Source organism: Manis pentadactyla, chromosome 4 (genome assembly GCF_030020395.1).
Source record: "Manis pentadactyla isolate mManPen7 chromosome 4, mManPen7.hap1, whole genome shotgun sequence".
NCBI lineage: Eukaryota > Metazoa > Chordata > Mammalia > Pholidota > Manidae > Manis > Manis pentadactyla.
The window spans coordinates 14,364,263-14,385,050 of record NC_080022.1 but is presented as its reverse complement, the minus strand read 5'-3'; the positions used below and the strand labels follow the sequence as shown (position 1 = coordinate 14,385,050).

The window sequence follows — 20,788 nt, the reverse complement described above, 5'->3', positions numbered from 1 at the left end:
TCTAGGATTGAGCCATGCACACCTGCTTGCCTAGACGTCAGAGCACCGAGTTATCTCCCCCCACCCCCGAGGATGCCACCTAACTTGGCAGTCTGATGAAGTGCCCATCCCTTCAACCAGGGCAGAGGGACATCAGTAACTGGGAGGCCAAGGAGTGAGCCCAGGGCTTGTCCAGACTGCCCACCAGAGGGGTCAAAATGCCCCAGGTGCTCTACTGCCACCAGCTCCTCAGTTCTGTTTCCACACTGGTGTGTGAACTCCGTGAGGACAGGGACTGTGTCTCGTGCATTCATCCAACAAACACTTGTTAAGCACCTTTATGTGCCAAGCACACTGTTAGACACGAGGAAGCTTCTCTGTCAATCAGGGTTTGATTGGAGCCGCAGATTTCCTAGGAGACACCTACATATATAATAAGGAATCTTTTTACAGGAATTTGGCTTCCATGATTGTGGGAACCAATGAAACAGGCCATTTCTTTTCCACTGGTGCTGCTGCCTGAAGCCTTGTGGCCCAAGTCGTAGGGCAAATGAACAGCAAGGACAAGTGGAACCCATGAGGACAGCCTAGAACATCCTTTGGCACCCCACCAGCTTCAAGTCCTCAACAAGAACAGCTAAAGGAGGTGACATGGCAGAACCTGGAATCGGCTTCCACACCAACACGGTGAGTTGGCAGATAAGGGACGACATGCCTTAGCCACAACAGCAACTCAGGCCCTACTCCAACTTTCTGACTGCAAAAATCATATGACTTATACTCCATATCTGCTTCCAGATCTCCTGGAAAACATCTTTTGAGACCCATGCTAACCCAGAACTCTGCAAAGATGGAAACACTGGGAAATGTAGCTTCAGCATAGCTAAGAGACACAATACAGATCTAAGTCCACCCCTTGTAGACTTGGCACCCACATAAACCTCTTCCAACCACTCCGAACTTTCAAATAAAGACAACAGAAAAATCATGTTTCTGCCTAACATGATGCAGTTATCCCTTGGACAAACTAAAACAAAGTAACCAGCCCCAAAGAGAACACCAAGTCCTTTATCCATCTTTGGATCATATTCACTTCTGTTCTAGTTGAGACAGAATCCCCTTTTGCTCGTCTCTGATTTAAATACTGAGACATACATTTAATTACATTACCATACCTTCTGTGAGACTGTAGGGCCACCCCAGAGGACAGCAGTAATGCTGCAGCCTTCCACTTTCAGAGAGGGCCAGCATATCATGGAGAGCCATCTGTGAGACAGGCCCTGATCATTCTCTTCCCTGGTCAACTGACTCATGAAGTCATTGGTACAGATTAAGAAAGAGGGGACCATGTGACAGGTGGAGGGGTCCTGTGTATCTCTTCCCCTTGTTCATGTAACTTACCTGTGCCTTTAGGATCTAGTCAAGTCCTATTTCACATATACCACTTCCATTTGATGATTGAACTGCTGCTATGCACGTCCAACTTTGTAATGTGGTGGGTCAGATGACATCCAGTTCGTGATGGACCACTCAGGTCTCATGATGACTTGCTAAGATCAAGAATTCAATCTCCATAAGGTCCATTAGCAAGACAGATCCTGTTTCCAAAAAAAGAACAATTACCTGGCTGATGTTGGGGCTTTGCTCCAAAATCATAAGTCTGCCCTGTGTTTACCCCTGGAGGCCTATTAAAGCTTCCATGTGTCATTTCTATCTGCACAAACTTCAGGAACCATTGAATCTGCTGGGCTAAGTGGCAGAGCAGCATGTGTGACAGCGTGGACTTGCTGCAGGACCTTCTCTTGTTCTGGACCTCACCAAAAACTGGAAGCCATTCAAGTCACTTGGTAAATGGGTTGAAGTAGCCGAACCCGACAAGCTCCATGTTGTCTCTAAAATCCAAACGGGCACACAAGCCATTGTGCATCTTTCTCGACAAATGGAAGGGCCAGATGCTATTGTTTGTCTTATATTTGGAAAGGGGTATCCCAACATGCGCCAGACCACAGCACCCCTAGAAATGCCACTGAGATAGCTAGGCCCTGAAGATTTATGGGATTTATCCCCCCACACTCCACACTCCTGGCTCACGGGCATCTGACCATTGAGTCTAAAGTAGTTATGTCTTCCTAATCAGCAGGTCAAATCAGCATGATATCCACGTAACGGATCAGTGTGATATTCTGGGGAATGGAGACAACTGAGCTTCCTCCAGACTAGACCGTGACACAGGGCTGGAGAGTTGATATGGCCCTGCAGCAGGAATGTGGAGGTATATTGCTGGCACTGCAAACTGAAAGCAAATGCTTCTGATGGCTTTAGTAAAAAGTAGAGAGAAAGAAAAAATCACTCTCCAGATGAAGAGTTGCACAACAGATGCAGAGTATATTTTGATTTGCAACAAAACCATATCTAGAACAGCAGTATGATGGAGCCACTCTCTGAATAAGTCTACATTACTTAGCCATCATTCTCTATAGATATCTGATGCTCTCATTTCCCTTACACAGATCTTGGTAATTTAAACATCATTTTCTTCTTCCAAGACTTCCAACCCCATAATCCTTTTATTTCCACTAAAATGCCCTATGGCGTCAATTACTTGGTCACCCAAGCCTGTGAAGATGAGGCAGTGGTCTAGGGTGTGTAGAGATCTTTAAGAAGCTGTTTTATGTCTGTAGGCCATGGATAATCCATGTCCCCTTTACCACTAAAAACCAGCCATGAATGCCTGTAAATCTAATCAGGTAAGGAAACCAATTCCAGATAACCCAGAACAATTCAGAGAACCCACCCTGCAGGCTCTAGGATCTACGTCTAGCAGTGAGTTCTCTGTCCGTCATGGAGTTCAGGCAGAGAGGCAGAACCTCTTACCCTACCGCAATCCCCTTATTGTAGGGCTTTGACCCTGCACCGAGGTGGGAGCTGGCTCAGCACTTGGCAGGAGGCTGTTTCTTCTGTGCCTGCTACTCTGGCCTGAAGTTCACAGGGAGGACAGTCCCAAAGGGGAGGAGGATGTGCAGTGGGGCAAGAGAGGCAAACTGGAACCCGCAGGCTGAGCAAAACTGGAAAGGATGCCCTGGAACCTGTGTGGATCTTTCACCACCTCCAGCCTGATCTCGATGCTAGTGTGACCTCGATGCTGGATGTGTCCTGCAGAAGAAGCCGCTCCTTTGCTTGAGCTAAACACACAGCGGGCCCAACAGGAAGGCAGCAGGCTCACACCAGTTAGGCAAGCCGGCAGATCCACGACAACATGCCACGGCTTCCCAAGTGTGGAAAGAATATGCTGCTGCTTCACTTCTCCCTTCCAGATCTCACACCACGGCCCCTGCTAACCCAGAACTCGGCAGGGAAAGGAATTCTGGGAAATGTAATTCCAGCTTAGCTGACAGTACAAACTACCTCTTCTACCCCAAACAAAACCAAATGCATTTCCCCCAGTCCCTGCCCCAAGGCTCCAAGTTTCCCCTGTATATTGCCATCTGTCCTATGGCTTAAGGGCACAGATTTGGAATCAGGCAGCTTGTATCCACATCACCTGTCTTCCTCACTGCCTGAGTGGCCTCAGGCAAAACGCTTGACTTCCTGAGCTCAGGTGCCACCCCTACCACAGTAACGAGACCACCTGCCTCATAGGTCAGATGATCTTATCTACCCGGTGTCTGGCCCAGAGAAGGGACTTTATACACCTACTGCACCTCAGTACTCCTTAGCTGTCACCCCCACCTCGATCTCAACCAGTGGCACCACACCTTTCAGTTTGCTAACAGATAAAAGTAGCCATCCGCTAAATGTACATGTGCTCACACTGATGATTTTATATATGTTTAGGAGTTGCATTTGTAGCTGAAGCCAATTTCAAGTGTCAGTAAAGGGCCTGTGTTTATAAGGCAGCCTCTCTGTGAGCATCGATGTATCTGTGTTATCTGCCTGCTCTGACATAAAGACCTATGCAGAGAGGCATTCACAGTCTGGTCCGTACATTTCAGGATCTTTCTTGAAAGGGGGGACATGCATTTTGAGAGGGCTGACCTCCCTGATGGCCAAGGGGTCAGCAAAAAAAACAAAGAGACGGCTGTTTGCCAGGTTTTGGAGATGGCTTGCCTTTCATCCTCCCCCCTGAGAGCTGTTCTCGGCAGCTAGGGAGGGTCCACAGCAGCAGCTCTGGAGGACCTCAGGGGTCCCCTCTTCTGAGAATGAATCCAGAGCCCCATGCAGACTAACCATCCAGAGAGGCAGTTAGAGCAGAGAAGTACTGGAGCTGACTCTGGGGTGGAATCCAGGGGATCCTCCTGAGAGCTCCCAACGTGGGTGAGTCTCTGAGCTGCTCCAAGTTCATTTTCCTCTGTTTGTGGGCTGGAGATGAAGGCAGTGGGATTGTGGTCAGAGCCCAGGTTTGGAACCAGGTTTTGAGGTCTAATCCTGCTTCTGTTATTGATATGCTGTGTGACTTTGGGAAAGTCTCCTAACCTCCCTGGACCTCAATTTCCTGGTAGATAAATGAAGATTCCCCATGGACCCTTCCAGATCAAAGCCATGTCAGCCTGTGATGTAGCTTTCATGACCTCGCAGCATCCCTTGTTCACAAGTGTCTGTCTGAGGACCAGGGCTCTGAGCTGGGAAGCCCCAGTAAGAAGGGTCTGCACACATTGCCCCTCCTGAAGAACTTTCCAGCAAGATGTGACCCAGCTGCCACCTGACCCTGATGATGGAACAGAGATGCCTGGCCTGGGGTCTCTTCTCCACCGTCTAGAAGAACATCATAATTGAAGAGAAATGGCATAAAATAGTGAAGCTTCTGATTCCTCTATATACCTATTCAAAACTGGATTTGGGTAACACCTCTCATCTAAAAAGTTACATGAGCAAATTAGACAAATGAGGCCCCTTTTTGTGTAGCACTGTCAACCATATTCAACTTTTCTAAAACACCAGTACACTCAGAGAAATCTCATAAAATTTGATTTTACTTTGAAAAAATATTTTAAAATAGAGATTGAAGGTTTTAAAATATAGATCCCATTTATCATGGGGTTATTTTCGGCTCTGTCTGTGGCAATCCTTCCTTGGAAAGGACTCTCCTTTGCGTCCTTTCTTCTTCCCACAGTCTTGGCGTTAGCATACCATTTCTTTTATGAAGTGATAGAGGAGGTGGGTTTTTTAATGTCCTCACTTGGTAAAAATAAACCCCATAGCTGACACCCATCTTTTTAATGTCCTGTTCTGTGGAATCCCAGAACCTCAGCATTCCTGTTCAAGGTGGCCTTGGGATTCCCACTTTACACTGTGAGAAACATTACAGTTTCTTTTTTAAAGAGACTGGAAATCAGAGAGGTTCTGTGATGGGCCTGAGACCACACAGCTGGAGGAGTAAGAGTTGGGGTTTGAATGTGGGTCTCTCTGGCCCAGAAGCCCAAGATGGCATCATTGCCAATCTTCTCTCTAGTCTCTCAAAGAGGACTAAGACGCAGTGCTTGGCGACAGAGGACCCTCAAAGTTTAAGGAGATGAGCCCCAAAGAAGGCTTGACACTCATCCCAGAAAACCTTCTATTACGCACCGTCTGTCTCTGAGAGAGTCTCTGAGGTTAGCTTTGAGTTGAGGGCCCCCAGGGCAGAGGAAGAGTAACAGGCAGTCCCCCACAGCAATGGAAAATGCCTGCATGGTTTCTATTCGTCTTGAAAATGAATTTTATTGAAAATCTACCTGGCAGATGTATGGAGTTAATTTTGCTTCTACTTGAGCAAAACTCCCCAGAGGGCGGTGGTGATAATCCAACTGCTGAACTGAAAAATCGAGGCATCCCCAGAAATCCTCCTGGTGAAGGGGTGCTGCCTTCAGGGTGGGGAGAGACAGCTGGCCTGGAGTCCGGGGTCAGCTGTCAGCACCAGAGTTGCCGACCTCACGACTGGAGCAGGGACCCTGACGGAACCAAGTCCTGTGCCCGCAGTCCCTCTCTTGCTGCTTTCTGCATCTGCACGGCAAGGTGTGGCAGTGGGGCTCCTCCAAGCCCAGTGGACCACGGAGAAAGAATGAAGCCCCAGACCCAGGAGCCTCACTCGGGAAGCCAGCAGAGTCAGTGAGCTCCGTGTTGTCGGAGAAGGGGGACAAAAGTCTTGCTCTGGGAGGAACTCATTGAGGGGGACTAAGTGCAGAAGATGTTGGGAAAGTATTGGTAGCGAGGGTCGTAACTGTTCACGTTTCTCCTGAGGCAGTAGACGAGCTTCCGGTCACAGTCACAGAGCTGCATCTGGCAGAGGGGCCCGAGCTCTGCAGACAGGACATGGAGCGCAGAATAAGCAAGGAGCGTATGTTCTACCCACGCTGACTCCCGGGCTAACTTCAGCTGGGACTTGCTTCTAGTCTGAGGAAGCGCTCAGTCTGGTGAGGGAGCCCCAGCTCCTACGCTGGGGGAATGTGTAATCTGACCGAAGAGGCACAACACTGCCCAGGGCGAGGTTTCAGCCCAGGAAGCCACAGCAATTGCCCTCCAGCAGTTCCAGTCTGATGTAGGACACATACCCCCTCCCCTTGGGGGCTCCCAGTCTGATGGCGGAGACAGCCCCTGCTCTAGAAAAATGCCCGTTCTCACAGAAGGAACCCTTCCCAGACTTTGCTTTGAGCTCATATGGACCCGACCTGGAATCCCAACTGCAGCTGTGTGCACTGGCAACTCTTTAAGTGTCAGTTTCCTCATCTGTAGAATGCTGAGACTAAATACACTCCACAGGGTCTTTGGGGCAGCAAGTAAAAGAAAGTAGGCAAAGCATTTGGCACCTAGCGAAAGCTCAGTCTGAGATATTTCAGCCCTTCCCCTGAAGGTCAGATACAGCTGCAAGAATGCTGCCCATCTTGCTCCCAGTTCTGCCCCCAAGATAAGAGGCTGGCTGACCTCTAGATGCAGCTGACCTTACAGCCAGCAGAGACCCAGGCCCTTCTAGTGGCCTGACTGGTAAGTCCCAGCCTTACCACAGGTGACCAGACCCCGTGCGAATCTGTATCTGTATGGCTGTGTCCGGATGTGGCAGCCTTCGTCCTCCAGCCTCCCATAGCAGAGGTCATGCACCCAACAGCACCTGTCAATGCAAGACACTTAGATGCTGAGTGGAAAGGACATGTCACCTCAGCAGAGGCGCCCTGAGGTGCATGTGGTCTGACTGAGAAAGAATCTAATAATATAACTGAATACGTCTCTACTCTTCAGTAGGACTGCCCGCCACTGGCTAGCAGTTCACTGATGCACTTTTTCCTCTTGGGCTCACAGTGAGACCACATTTCCCAGCCTCCCTTGCAGGTGGGTGTAGCCACATGACTGGGTTCCCGCCAGCGGAAGCAGACAGAAGGAATATACACCACTTCCAGGCCTTCCCACAGAATCCTCTCCTACTATCCCGCTCTTTCCCTCTCCATCTCAGCTGGATGGAGGTGACCCAGCTGAGAACTCTGAGACCACAGAGGATGGCCATCCACAAGATAGGAGGAACCTGGGTCCTAGAATCAACATGGGATTCACACTGATTCGTCACCTGAGCAAAAATGAACTCCCAGTGTGTTAGGCATGGCAGATTGCATTAAAATTTTTTTTTCTGATTTACAGAAATCAAATAAAAACTGAGAAGATCATACAGACTGTTCCCTTTTACCCCGCACCCAGTTTCCCCTATCATCAACATACTAATATGTACAGCTATTACAATTAACAAACCAATATTGACATGTTATTAACTAATGGTAATACATCATTACCGATTCATTAAATGTAAAAAGTTCATAGTTTACTTTGATTTCCTTAGTTTTTATCTGAAGTCCTTTTTCTATTCCAGATCCCATCCAGGACACCCTGTTACGTTTAGTTGTCCTGTCTCTTTAGGGTCTTCTGGGCTGTGGCAATTTCTCACACTTTCCTTGTTTTTGATGACCTTGACAGTTTTGAGGAGAACCTACGTGGCTATTTTGCTGGATTCCCCACTATTGGGATTTGTCTGATGCTTTTCTCATGATAAGACTGGGTGATGGGTTTAATTTTTTTGTGCTCAAATTGCTCTTGCTTTGGCCATTGGGAGCTCTTTTGGTTGGGAAAAATCTCAGTCTCAGCTGGATTTTGTTCTGGGATTTTGAAATCTCAGTTGGGGATTTTGAGCATTCCTTACTTTTTGCCATCACAGAAGCTCCAGGCTCATCTTGTATATTTCCTATTTTAGTCCTAGAATCAGCCAATTTTCCAAGGAGCCTTGGTTCCTCTTATTGGAGAATGGTGTTAGAAACCAAATTTGGACACTGGGTGTGGTTATCGAGACTGGGGTGTTGTTCCTTTTAGGTCCTCTCAGCTGACAGAGCAAAAAATATACATTCTCTATTAAGCCATGTATATATATGTATCTATACATATTTCTATATGTAATCATCTGCATCTATGTTAAACTAAACAGGAGTTCATACTGAAGTCTCCAACTGTGATCCTCCACCACATGGAGTTATTACCCCTCCAGCAGTAAGAAACTTGGCTTCAGCCCTCTGCCGTTCATTTGCTTCATTGCCCATTCCATGACCCAGGTCTGGCAGCACCACAGTTGTTAATCCAGCAGGTTGCATTTTCAAAGAACAATCTGTCCCATCCCACGTGTTCTAGAACTTTGACATTTCCCAATCAGGAAGTGGAATCTAGGTCCCCTCCCTCTTAAAGACTTTGTGACTGCCAAAACCCAGAAGACAATGGAAGTGACACCATAGGCTTTCCGAGACTAGATCATAAAAATGCCATATGCTTTGGTCTTGCAGTCTTGGGACACTCACTCTCGGACCCCAAGAGTCACTGTGCTGTAAGTCCAAACAACCTTTGTGAGGCCTAAGGGAGAGGAGCTGAGGCCTCCTGCCCACAGCATCAGCTGAGAACCCAGATGGCAGACCAACAACATGCCACGTGAGTGAGCTGGAATCTCGTTCCCCTGGCAAGTGGCTTCTCCAGCCTCAGTCAAGCTGCCCAAGCTGAAGCTGGGGGAGCAGAGATGAGCCATTCCACCAAACCCACCCAAATGACAGATTCTTCACAAAATAAGTGGTCCTCATCACTTTAAGCCACTATGTTTTGGGATGATATGTAGCAATAGACCACCTGATACATTAGGCCACTGAGATGTGGAGAGTTACTAGATGTATCTGGGGCAAGTCAGTGAACCTCCCTGAGACTCTGTTTCCTTATCTATAAAAGGGTGCATTCAATGCCAGAATCAGCATGGAATTAAATGAGCTAATGTGGGCGCAGAGTCTGGAGCACAAAGGGCAGTTATAAAAATCAGCTCACCAGTCGGTACCATCTTTAGGAGTCCCTCGACCACCCCAGCCACAGTAACAGCCGTAGAAGCCATAGCTGATCAGGGCATTCTTCCCAGTCACCTTCTCGATCATAGACTTCAGGCCTAGCAAGTCCCCCGGCACAGCAAGCACACCTGAAAGGCAGCCCGCACCCGCAGGTGAAACCAGGCCCACTTTCCCAGAATGCTCCTGCCCGTTCTCCCACCCAGGGTTTGGAGGGTCCCTGGTGTCTCTTTTGTATTCTCCCTGTTAGTGGCATAGGAACAAGAAAGGTGAGAACAAGCAGTACAGGGAAGTGGTTAAAAGTCTGGACTCGGAGAATGAGCAAACCTGGGTTCAAAACCTGACTCTGCTGCTAACTCACAGTGTGATGTTTAGTAGGTCACTGAATCCCTCAATACTTCAGTTTCCTCATCTGCAAAATGGGGGACCTAAAATGAATGTGTACCTCTGAGAGCTGCCATGAAGGTTAAACTAAGAGGAAGTTTATAAATTTTGAGCACAGTGGCAGACAGATAGTAAGTGACCATGGAATCTCAGGTATAATTACTATGATGTCTATATGAAGGGGGCACACAGGTGCATCCTGTCCTGTCTCTCCTGACAGTGCACCCCCAGCCCGCCACTAACCCCTTTACAACATAAGGCTCAGAATCTTAGAGTGGGATGGGATCCTCAGAGATCACTGAAGCCAGCTGCCTCAGTTGCTGTATTAAGAAACTAGCTTGGAGGGCAAAGGTGACTTGCTCAGGATGGCAGTGACCAGGCTCTCTCCATGCACCAGGCCTCCTGTTCCTCCTGGAGTGTCCAGGGATCTGGCAAGATATCACATATTAGGACAGCCTGCCAGGGGCTGTGCACATAGTTACAGAGCTGCAGGGGGTGCCTAAAGCCAGGCTCCACCTATGCTGTGTGCTGACCTCCAGCTGGGAAGGCGCAGCAGGTAGGGTGTGTAGGCCTGGACAGAGCACAGCCCAGGAGTCACAGGATGGAATATTTATATATATAAGGATTTTGTTTGTTTTGGCTTTATTTTGTTTTGCATCAGAGTAACATATCTGCCTTCCACATTTGCAAGCCACATGTTTTCACACAGCACAACCTTTACATGCCACCTCCTAGCACCCGGCCACAGGCCTGCCAGATGGCTGGACATTATCCTACGTCTGAGATGAGGAAACAGAGGCTCAGAGAGGCAAAGGCTCTTGCTGATGTCTACACAGCAAGTGCTAAGGCAAGATTCAAACTCAAGTGTCTATGACCTCTACCTCTACTTTCCACTGCCTTATGTTCCTAGGGGGTGGAAGGTCACACACTCAGAAGCCATGGGGCCAGCACTTACTATAGGCCAGGAACCAAGCCAGTGTGAGGAGGCCCTTCATCTCTGGGGCTCTGGAAAAGAAAACATGTCGCATGACACACCTATTAGGTGATGCCCTTATGGCCCATTCAGATACCCCAACAAGCCCTCCGTGCCCCACTCCCCCTTCCCCACTACGCTTCGTCAGGCCCAGCCCTCTCGTGTTGGGCAGTAAATGGGGCAACCCCACTGGAAAACAGGCAAAATCCTCAAGGAGTTGGTCCAAGGGTCCCTGGGGTGAGGGGGACATTCATGTGGCCTAACAGAGAGGACTTTCCCACCACAAACAGCCTTGACACAAGTGCCCTGCAAAGAAAAAACGACTGAAAAGAACCAGAGGAATAGGCGATGGGATTCTTAAATGGAGGTTTGGGGCACAAGTGAGGGGCAGGAATCAACACAACCTGGACATGGCCTTTGATGGAGGACGTAAAGACGTGACAGGGAGAAAAGAATCCCAGACAACGGGAGCGATTGGTGCGGGGGGCAGGAGGGCAGAAGGGAACTATTTTGAGTCTCATATTCCCTTGTTTTTTGTGGTGCTGGAGTTGCGTTTGCAAGGACGTCTTCCCCGCTGGTGTGTCAGCCCTCAGGATCGGAGCGTGAGCGCCCCCTATAGGACGTGACTTTCAGGGACTCGTTATGGCTTCTGTGGGTCCCAAACGCTTTTCGCCTTCACAGAACCCCTTCCTCCAAAAAGAATTCTTTTTAAATTATATTTTGCAACTGCGTTGATATAAAAACAAATATAATCCAGGCTGGATTCATTATTATATATTCATTGTTAAATTCATTTTTTTCCTCCTGATTTTAAAAGAATTTAAAATTAAAACATTCTCATGGGCCCAGGCACTAATGCCTACCTAAAAGATAAGCTGACCCTGGGGGCTCATGACAGCTTTGAAGCATTGGGGGTCTTTTGAATCCATGTATCCATTTGTATCATTGTTCCTATTTTGCCAGAGGAGAAATGGAGGCTCAGAGAGCTCGAGGAACCTGCCAGACTCACAGAGGCAGGAAGTACACACAGGTTCCAGGCTTTGTGTGCCCCTCACTGCACCACACAGCTTCCGTCCCCAGAAGGAGGCAACTCCTCTGAGCCATGGAGGTTTAGCCCACAGGCCTGGAGGCCCCAGCTTCCCTCCCCAGTGCTTGGCTTTGGCAAATATCAATTGCTGTCCTTGAGTCCAAAAAAAAGAAAAAAATCACACCTAGAAGGCAGAGGAAATTCCATGTGTCTGATTCTAACTTGGCCTCGCAGAGGCTCCTTTCCAGCGGCCGCCTGCTTGCCTTCCTCTCCAGAGCCCAGAGCCCTCGTTTACCCACAGTGGCTCAGTCGGCCTGTGGTCTGCTGGGACCTGCCCGTCGGTGCCCTGCCATCTCTGGTCCCTGAATTCAGTGATCCCTTCTGCCAGTGCTCTGCCCCGGGCCCTGGGCACCTCCCAAGACCTGGCTCCAAAACACAACCTCCAACTCCCGGGGTCTCCTGGCTACCAGACTGGCCTCCGTGCCACCCTTTGTCCAGCAGCTCTTCTGGGTTCCCGGAACATTCCTGAGGGTTCTGTCCACCCATGGCCTCCACTCTGAGGACTCTAGCCAAGCAAAATGGCTGGGCAGGCATTTTCCTTGGCTGCTTCCTGGAGCTTGAACAGAAGGAAGATGCCCGGGGCCCCATATTACACCTGTATGGTCCAGGCCCTGTCCATGGTCTCCACTGGTCACTGGCATTGTTACACCTGCAGGCTCAGTGTCTGCCCTTTAACTGTCATTTGTTGACTGAGAGAACAGAAGTTGTTGATTTTACAGTTGAGGAAATCGAGGCTCAGGAAGGGGAGGGAGCTGCCCAGGAGTCCAGCCCAGGATTGTGGGTCTGCAGGTCTGCCGGTCTGCTCCTTCTACTGACTCACCTCCACTGTCCCTGGGCAGCCCCTGTGCTCAGGTGTTAATCAGGTTGCCCAGGGGCCATATTTATGGTGCTTTGAAATCTTGGGGGCCTGGCTGGGCTGGGAGGAGACAGCCCCTCCCAGAACTAGCTAATCCCCAAGGGTAGCATAAGACTCCTCTGTAAACCTGCCTTTCATATACAAACCAACCAGTCTTAACTGACCTGCCCACTCGCTTCCTTTCTCTAACTGTCACACTGTAATTTCCCCTGCCCTAAGTCAGCCCAGGGCCCGGACCAGACAACTCCAGACAGCCCTTCTCCCCCTGAGTCTGCTAAAATTACTCAGACTGGCCAGTTCTAAGCTGTTTGCCTGGCCCTGCCTCGCCTTCCCAGTGGAAAACCCAGGAAAGACTTTGGGCTCTGCTTTCTCTCATTTCCTCTCCCCCCGGATCTACCCTGGTGCTTCCCCCTGAGGCCCTGCATGGCCTGGTGTGTCTCCTCTTGGAAACTCAGCCTGACAATCTCTTTGAAATGGTAGTGAGACAGGGACCATGGATGTAGTCAGAGCAGGGTGAGGGCCTCCGGAGGGGGCAGGGTGGGATATTTGCAGTCAGAGCAATGTAACTACACGCAAGCAATGTAACTACAATGTTAAACATTGAGCTCTAGAATCATTCTTCAGTGAAATCAGTTAATGTTCCCCAGATAAAGAAGAGTAGCACATGTTTTATTATGCTAAGCATTTGTAACCATGTGGAAGATTCACTTCAGCATGCTAAAAGGCCCAGGCCTATGTGCTGTCTTTCCTCCTTCAGATCTGACTAGGTGATTCTGCAAACTGAGCAACTAACTTAGCATGCAGACCCAGCTGTAAACAGCATAGTAAAGGGCAGGAAGAATTCCATCTTGAAGATAAGATTGCATTTTAACACCCAGGAAGTTCAAGAGGCAAGATTCTTTAGCAAGTAGACAATACCTCAGCCCACCTTTGGAGCTGGGCAGGCAGCCTTTTGATGTGCTCCCAGACCAAGGCGCTGGTGTCCCAGAGAGAAATCAAGGCAGGAAATTCCTTACAGTTAAGTTAATTTTTAATATTCAGGGACCACTTAACAAGTCCCCACCCCTAAGTTTTTTCATGTTCTCGAAAAATCCTTAACTGCCTATAAAACCCCCTAGACAACGCACCACTACGGACTCTCTTGTCCCCTCGTAGCGTGAGCCGGGAGCTCTGTCCTCTCACTTTATCTCCAAATAAAAGCCTGTACCTTGCTCTCCCACCTTGACTGTTTGTGAAGTCATTCTTTGGCTCCGCAAAGAAGAACCCCGGCATCAGTAGTGTCACCTGATCTCTTGGCCTCACCTTACCGGATTAAGACCAAAATCCCAGATACATCTTAGAACGCCTGGGACACAGGCTGTTGGTGGGAGAGAAAACCAGGCCCCATGGAAAGGGGTCTGAAGGAGTAAAAGAGAGTCTCACCTAGAGGATGCAGCCGCATTTAAACTGCTGCCTGGTGGGCCATTAACAGAGCCCAAAGCAGGCCCCAGGGGAAGGATGTGGGGTTGGCTATTCTTATCCAGCAGCCACAGACAGGAATGAGCGCAGCCCAAGGTAATTCTGGAGCAGAGCAGCGGCTGCTGGAATGAGAGGTGGAGAGAGAGACAGCATGACAGAACAGGAAAACAGAGAGGGTGGTGGTGCCGGGAGTGGCCGGGTTCACACGCAGCAGCCCCCCCATGCTCCCAGGACCACACCCCCACCCCACCATGTCCACATCTCCTGGCTGGAAAGGATAAACAGCCCCGCACCCCACTGTACAGATGGCACGTCTGAAACCTCCCCTCAGTCCGTGGGGAGGCTGTGGGGGGCCAGGTCCTGTGCCTGCCCTCCCTGTGTCCTCCCCCCACCCGGCCTCAGGCAAGGCAGCGCCCAGAATGAGCTTTCTTACCGGTCAGCCTGGGAGAGGAGGCAGGGGCTGGGCCTGCCTGCTTTTAAGGGCCTCCCTGCCCGCCTCCCCCACCCCTGCGTGGGCCAGCTCCAGGATTCTCGATAAGTCACAGAGAAAGCCCTACGTCTCCCCTCAAGAACGCTGGGGCTTTTTCCCTCTTGGCTTCAGAAGCAGCTCTTTCCTGGAGGGCATCAAGGCGCTTGGGAAGCTTTCAGAGGGACACGGAGGAGGGTCTCCTGGGCCACCCACAGTCGGGGGTTCTTCGCCAGGAGAGGAATCGGAACACCCCTCCTGGGAGCAGCCCCCTCCTCCTCCGGACACACAGGGCTCCTGCTCACATTTCCCCTGTCTCCCTCGGCCTCAGCTCAGGGACAGGATGGCAGGCAGGGGGCACTCCTCCTGTCCCTGTCCTCCTCTTATTGGTCCCGATCTGCCAGCCCCCCTGATTCTCTCTGTCCTGTCCCCAGAGTGGGGTGACCTCAGAGCCTGGGGAAGTCCCACTCTGGAGACGCTATAAAATGTTGTCCCACAAACCCAGCTGGCACCACCTTTTTGGCACCTGACTCCCTACCAAATTCCTTCTGGGAAAGAGAAACCACCAGGCTTACAGTCAGAGACGTCCAAGCTGAAGTCCCGCTCAGCCACCCAGTGGCTGTGTGACCCTGGGCAAGTCACCACACTTCTCTGTTTGTTTATGTGAAACGTGAGAATAATGACTCCTTGCCACCCCAGAGGCTCGTGGAGAGGAACAGCTGTATAAAATAAGTCTGGGTGGGGGTTAACATCACAGTTGTTGTCAGAACTAAATGAATTAGTACATTTGTATCAGAGCAGTGGCAAAAGAACACTAACAAATGATAAGGAACCGTCTAGAATGTTCTTACCAGGACATAGGTGACTATTAGTCTCCATTCTCTACTTCTGTTAGTCCCCGCCCCATCCCACCCCTGACCTCCGCATAAGACACTTTCCTGAGAAGACATGTCTGTGAGCTCCTTCCTCCCCTCACTCAACTTCTTTTTCTCTCCCTCTCTCTCCTCACGGAGCCACAAGCCCCTCCTCAGGCCTGATGAGCTCTTCTCTTCCTAAGAATAACCACTAGGCACCCTGTAGAACCCTGTGAATTCAATTCAATACAAAAAGTACTTATTGAGTGTCCCCTACATGCCAGGCACTTCTGGGGACTCACTGGGAGCACGACAGAGTCCCAGCCCCCACATGCTTCCCTTCTGGCAGCCGGAAACAGACAGTAAAGCATCAGATAAATATACACTACATCCAGGGCAATAGCTGCTGCGAGGAAACTCCTCTCTGTTCTGCATTTCCACCTCTCGCTCCCGGTCAGTTCCTTCCTGTGCCTGTGGGCACACACAGGCCTCAGCGCCCTAAACCAAGCAAAGTGACGCCAGAAAATGGAAGACACCTTTGAGGTAGATACGTCAATAAGATAGATGATAGATGATAGATTAGATAGGTAGATGATAGACAGATAGATAGATTAGATAGATAGATAGATAGATAGATAGATAGATAGATAGATAGATAGATAGATAGATATAGATAGATAGATAGATGATAGATAGACAGCAGACAGTAGAATATTATTCATCATTAAAAAGGAAGGAAATTCTGACAAATGCTACAACATGGGTGGAATTTGCTGACATTACGCTAAGTGAAATAAGGCAGTCTCGAAAAGACAACTGTTACTGAGTGCAGGAGGAGTTGGGAGGAGGTAAGCAGCCACACACCACTAACTGAGGCAGGATGCAGGTATTTAAGAGCCCATATTCTGGAACACCACTTATTAGCTGTGTGATCTTGGGCTTGTTTTTTAACTGCTCTGTACCTCAGTGTACCACCTAAATAACAGTGCTAATCATTGTACCTGCCTCATCCCTACAAGGAGCTGATACATTGCAGGTGTTTAGAATTGTGTTGACACATATAAGGGCTCAAAAAATGTTTGTGATTGTTACTAGGAATGTGGGACTGGCCCCTACTTGATCTCTCAAAAAGGGAATTTTCTTTACATGTTTCTTATAAATTTAGGAGTGGTGAGAAAAGATGCAGCATAGTAGGTTACAAAGAGCCCTGGGTGTCTGGCTCAGGAATTTAGACTTTTCTTCTGATGGTGTCGCCAACTTTGATCAATAGCAAAATGATGTGAGCTCAACAGGAAGAGACTTGATAGGTCCTGCCTGGAAATCCCCCAAAACAGAAACATACAAGGGCAGAGGGGGTGATACAGCCATCTCTGCAGTGGCCATCTCTGGGGTGGAGACAGGATCGTGACACCCAGCTTTCTTTAAGAGTTGGGAACATGAGAGTCCAAAGCACATGAAGTCAGTTATGTCAAATATGAAGCACAGGTTCTACCTAGACTGCAAGTGTAAAAAAAAAAAATTACATTTTACCAAGATTAAAAACAACAAACAGAGAAATCAGGAGCCCTTCGGGTCTCTCTATGGCATGGATAGAGCTGTCAAATATTCTGTGCTCCCCACCCCATTGATTCCTGCTGGAGTCAAGTTCAGGGATGTTGCAAAGAGTGACAACAGTTTGGGACATTGCAAAGAGTGGGGTATGGACTGGAAGAGCCCCAGGGTGCCCAGGAGGTCTGACATCCTGTGACAGTGTGTGCTGTCATAGTAACCTGGTTCTTAAACATCCCAAGCTTTCCTACTGAGGGCTTTGGCACTTACTGCTCCGTCTGCTTAGAAGGCTAATACCTAGCATTAGTATTTGCTCTGAGTCTCATCTGAAATGTCATCTCTTCCTGGAGGCCTTCCCTGACCACCTACCCAAGGTAGCTCCTCCTCCTCCTGTTAATCTCCTAACACTGTTTTTCCCTTTGTATCACATATCATCATCTTTGACTCTTTAATTCACTTCTTTACTTGTTTATGACTTTCATCTCCTACCCCTCCCTAAAGGGCAGGAAACTTGTGTTGTTCTTCATATTATCAGCAGCTAGCGCAGCACCTACCTGATGCATATTTCATGGTGGATGCTTATTTGTAGAATGAAAGAATGATTGGGTGGATGAACCAATTAAGTCTAGGAGGAGGAGCCAGCCTCAGTGGATTTCAGCCATTACGCAAGTTGGCCGCTTGCCCTGGCGGTACACACAGCTAGTCCTGTCTTGGTCTCCGTCTATTTGTACGTATGGGACAGCTGTTGTTCAGTCATAACCTGGTGTCCGCCTTTCACCAAAACTTCTGGGAACAGTGCAAATCCAAACATCCACCTGATAGCAAATACTTGTTTTATTTTTGAAAAACCAATTAAACTGTCCACTCTCAAGAAACATGCCCTGAAATAGCCTTCCTTTCTTTCTTTATCTCTGCTGTTCTTTCATTCTGGAATGTTCTTCACTTCCTTTTACACCTGGTAAAAGCCTATTTAAAATCACCTCTTTTTTTTGGAGGAGGGAGAAACCCAAAATGGGGTATTGCTCTGATTGGCAAGACCCTAAATGACACCCAAGGGCTCCTGATCCTGAGACACTCACAGTTCTAGGCCTTTCCACTGTCTTCAATCCCAGTCCAACCCCGCAACCATTTCCTGAGCTCCAGCTAGGCACTGCTGGGAACAGATGCAAAGCTAAACTCCTCAGCCACTGCACTCAAGAGTTTGTGATTTAGGGTCCGTCTGTAAGGAGGGTGGACATGAGCCCTGGCCTTTGGAATGCCCATGACACCTAGACTAACATTTGAACTCTGTCCTGGGCCAAAGAAGATAGGCCTCTTCAAGACTGCCCCTGACACTGTACCTGCTGAGCAGAGTTCACGGCTTCCTGTGCTCCTGGGTCAATCATAACCTCTGTGTCAGCGTGTGTCACATAGGTACCTGTCTCCCTCCACGGGCACGTGGCCCCTCCGACATGGCCCCACTGCCACCCTCTCCAGCCTTGCCTTATTTACCACCCACTCCCCAGGGCATTCTGGGAAGAAGCCTGATGCAAACCTTTTCGGTTCCCAAACACATCCTTCTCCCTGCCTCTTTTCCTCTCTTCCTTTTTCCCACCTTCCCTTCCTTACCATCCCTCTCAGTCTCTCTCCTTTTCTCCCTCAGTTCCTTTTCCCTGGCTATACCCCCAACTTTCTTCTCTTACTCAACTCCTGCCCATCTTTCTAGGCTTCACATGCTTCTTGTTTGATAACTATTTAGTGAGCACCTGTTATGTGCCAGACTCTGTTCTGGGTAAACAGCAATGAACAAACCAGATGAAGAACTCTGCCCTTTTGACTCCCACAGACCATGCCTTCCGGTGGGAGAAGGAGGAAATAGGTAAATGAATAAAATATACAGTTTGGCAGGTGGTGATAAATGCCACAGGGAACAATAACCTGAGGAAAGGTGGGTGGGAGTGCTGTGGGAGGCGGGGCTGGATGGCGGCTAGGAAAGGTCTCACTGCAGAGCAGTGAGCAAAAGTGACCAAGCAGTGAAGGAGGTGAGGGAGCAGGCCACGGGGCTATCCTGGAAAAGAAGGTTACAGTCAGAGGGAAGAGTCCGTACACAAGTCCTGGAGCAGAAGCATGCCTGTGAGTTGGAGAAACATTAAGGAAATTAGGTTTATCTTTGCCAAAAAGCTTTCTTGGGAGGCAACCCATTGCCCCCTGACAACAGGATGGGTGCCATTTCTCTGTGCATCCCCAGCACCCCGTGAGCGTCCTCATCATAGCACCAGTCATGTACATTGCAATGTTTCTCCACCAGACTGAGAGCAACTTGGGGATGGAGACTGTGTCATCTGGATCAATGAATGAATGAACAAACTAGACTACGGATCCTTGAGGCACTCTCATTCATCTCTACTCCTGGCAGCATCTAGCACACTGTATGGCACAGACTGGGTCCTAGAAAAAAAGGTTTGTTGAATGACTAATAGAAATAGTGAATGCTTATGAAACACACCATGCTAAGTCCTTCATGTGGTTTATCCCAATTTATCCTTAAAGTGATCCTATGAGGTAGGCACTGCAGTCATGTAGTTTGCAGATTAGGACACTGAGGATCAAAGGAAAAGAAATGGCTCACCCACAGCGCACAGCTGTAAGTGACAAAGCTCTGAGTTGAACCTAATCAGTTTGACTCCCAAGGCCACATATATTTAGCCCAAAGCTATACTGCCTTGCACAGAGAGGGAGGCTGGAAAGAGACAGAGGAAGAGAGTGGAAAGATCTCCCTATAAGTGTCAAGAAGGGCACCTTCCTGTCTCTGTATTCTTTCTACATGTACCAAAGTGGCTGCCATACAGTGGATGCTCAGAAAAGGTGAAGGAATTGCTGGCAATTCCTTTTCCCAATGATGGCTATTTTCTTGTGGCTTGAGTTAAAAAGAAATTCAGGCAGGGCCCCTGATGAGCATAAACACAAACCCCAACTCTGACACTATTTATAACCCTGTCGGGCTTTGCCCTCGTGTTAGAGATGATCTGTGTAATCTCCATCTTCCCTTTAGGTGACCTCCTGCCTCCTTAAAAACAACCCAACTCACAGGTTTGGCATCTTAGGGGAAAGGCCCCCAGAGCCCTAGGCAGACTCCTCTAACAGGCTCTGCACCTTGCCCACACCTCCCAGGAAGCCCTCTTTGCTCTCCAGAGCCCACCTTCTCCAGTCTCTCCCGCTCCAGCTAGCTCGCCCTCCCCGGTTTATGCAGCCCCCGCGCCCCCAACTGACCTCTTCGGCCTGGCCTCAGCTCCTGCTCCTGCCGCCTGCTCTCATGAACAGCCTCACTGGGCAGAGCTTGGGGCCCCAGGCCCTGCTGGCTCCCTGCCTCCAGCCGCAGCAGTGGGGTCCGTGGACTGTGGATCCCCAAAGACTCTTGGCCTACAGAATCTTAAAGCTGTGAATGGGAGAGCGCTGGAAAGACCAGCCTGGAGGTGGGGAGAAGAAATTTCTGCCGGGACCTGGGCAGACATTCCCCTTCTCGGCCCCCAACTGTCTGCACAGATACAGGCAATCCAGCAAAAACACAGAGCCTGGGGCTGGCTCTCCTGCCAAAGGGGCCTGGGCAGTCACCCAGGGAATTCCAGTGGGAGTGGATTGGAGTCCTGGAACAGCCAGGTCACAGCCTTATCCGGCTTCACAGGACCTTTGCTGATCCCCTCAGCCTGGAGCCATCGCCCCCACCTGGGCCCTGAGCTCAGAACTTTCTTAAGGATCCAACAATCTATGAAGCGTTTGAGGACTGGGGGTCTTCAGTCTTGGCTGAGGCAGAAGCGTGGTCACAGAGCCTGGGAGTGAGACGCCCAGGAAAGCAGGTGGGGAGGAGCACAGTTAGAGTGAGTGGTGTT

The 20,788-nt window shown here is 49.4% G+C and overlaps 1 protein-coding gene across 2 annotated transcripts; it reads right to left on the bottom strand.

Moving 5' to 3' along the window:
• Positions 1 to 5,036: 5,036 nt before the first annotated feature.
• Positions 5,037 to 20,447, bottom strand: PLA2G5 (phospholipase A2 group V). 2 transcript variants are annotated; one of them, XM_036914499.2, is made up of 5 exons: positions 20,172 to 20,447; positions 10,636 to 10,685; positions 9,283 to 9,427; positions 6,951 to 7,057; positions 5,037 to 6,251 (listed from the first exon to the last, which is right to left on the bottom strand). In XM_036914499.2, exons 2-5 carry the CDS (start codon positions 10,673 to 10,675, stop codon positions 6,127 to 6,129), a joined length of 417 nt encoding a protein of 138 aa, XP_036770394.2. In that variant the 5' UTR covers positions 10,676 to 10,685; positions 20,172 to 20,447; the 3' UTR covers positions 5,037 to 6,126. The 2 variants fall into 2 exon arrangements, with proteins under 2 accessions (XP_036770394.2, XP_036770392.2); XM_036914497.2 differs by lacking the exon at positions 20,172 to 20,447 and adding an exon at positions 14,019 to 14,404.
• Positions 20,448 to 20,788: the final 341 nt, after the last annotated feature.

What these genes read in the sequence shown, in the direction of transcription:
- PLA2G5 (XM_036914499.2), bottom strand. Translation starts at nt 10,675, where the DNA reads ATGAAGGGCCTCCTCACACTGGCTTGGTTCCTGGCCTATA. An exon ending in GGCTTGGTTCCTGGCCTATA is followed by an intron (nt 9,428 to 10,635) that starts GTAAGTGCTGGC and finishes GCTGCCTTTCAG; the next exon opens with GTGTGCTTGCTGTGCCGGGG. An exon ending in ACGGGGTCTGGTCACCTGTG is followed by an intron (nt 6,252 to 6,950) that starts GTAAGGCTGGGA and finishes TCCTGTCTGCAG; the next exon opens with AGCTCGGGCCCCTCTGCCAG.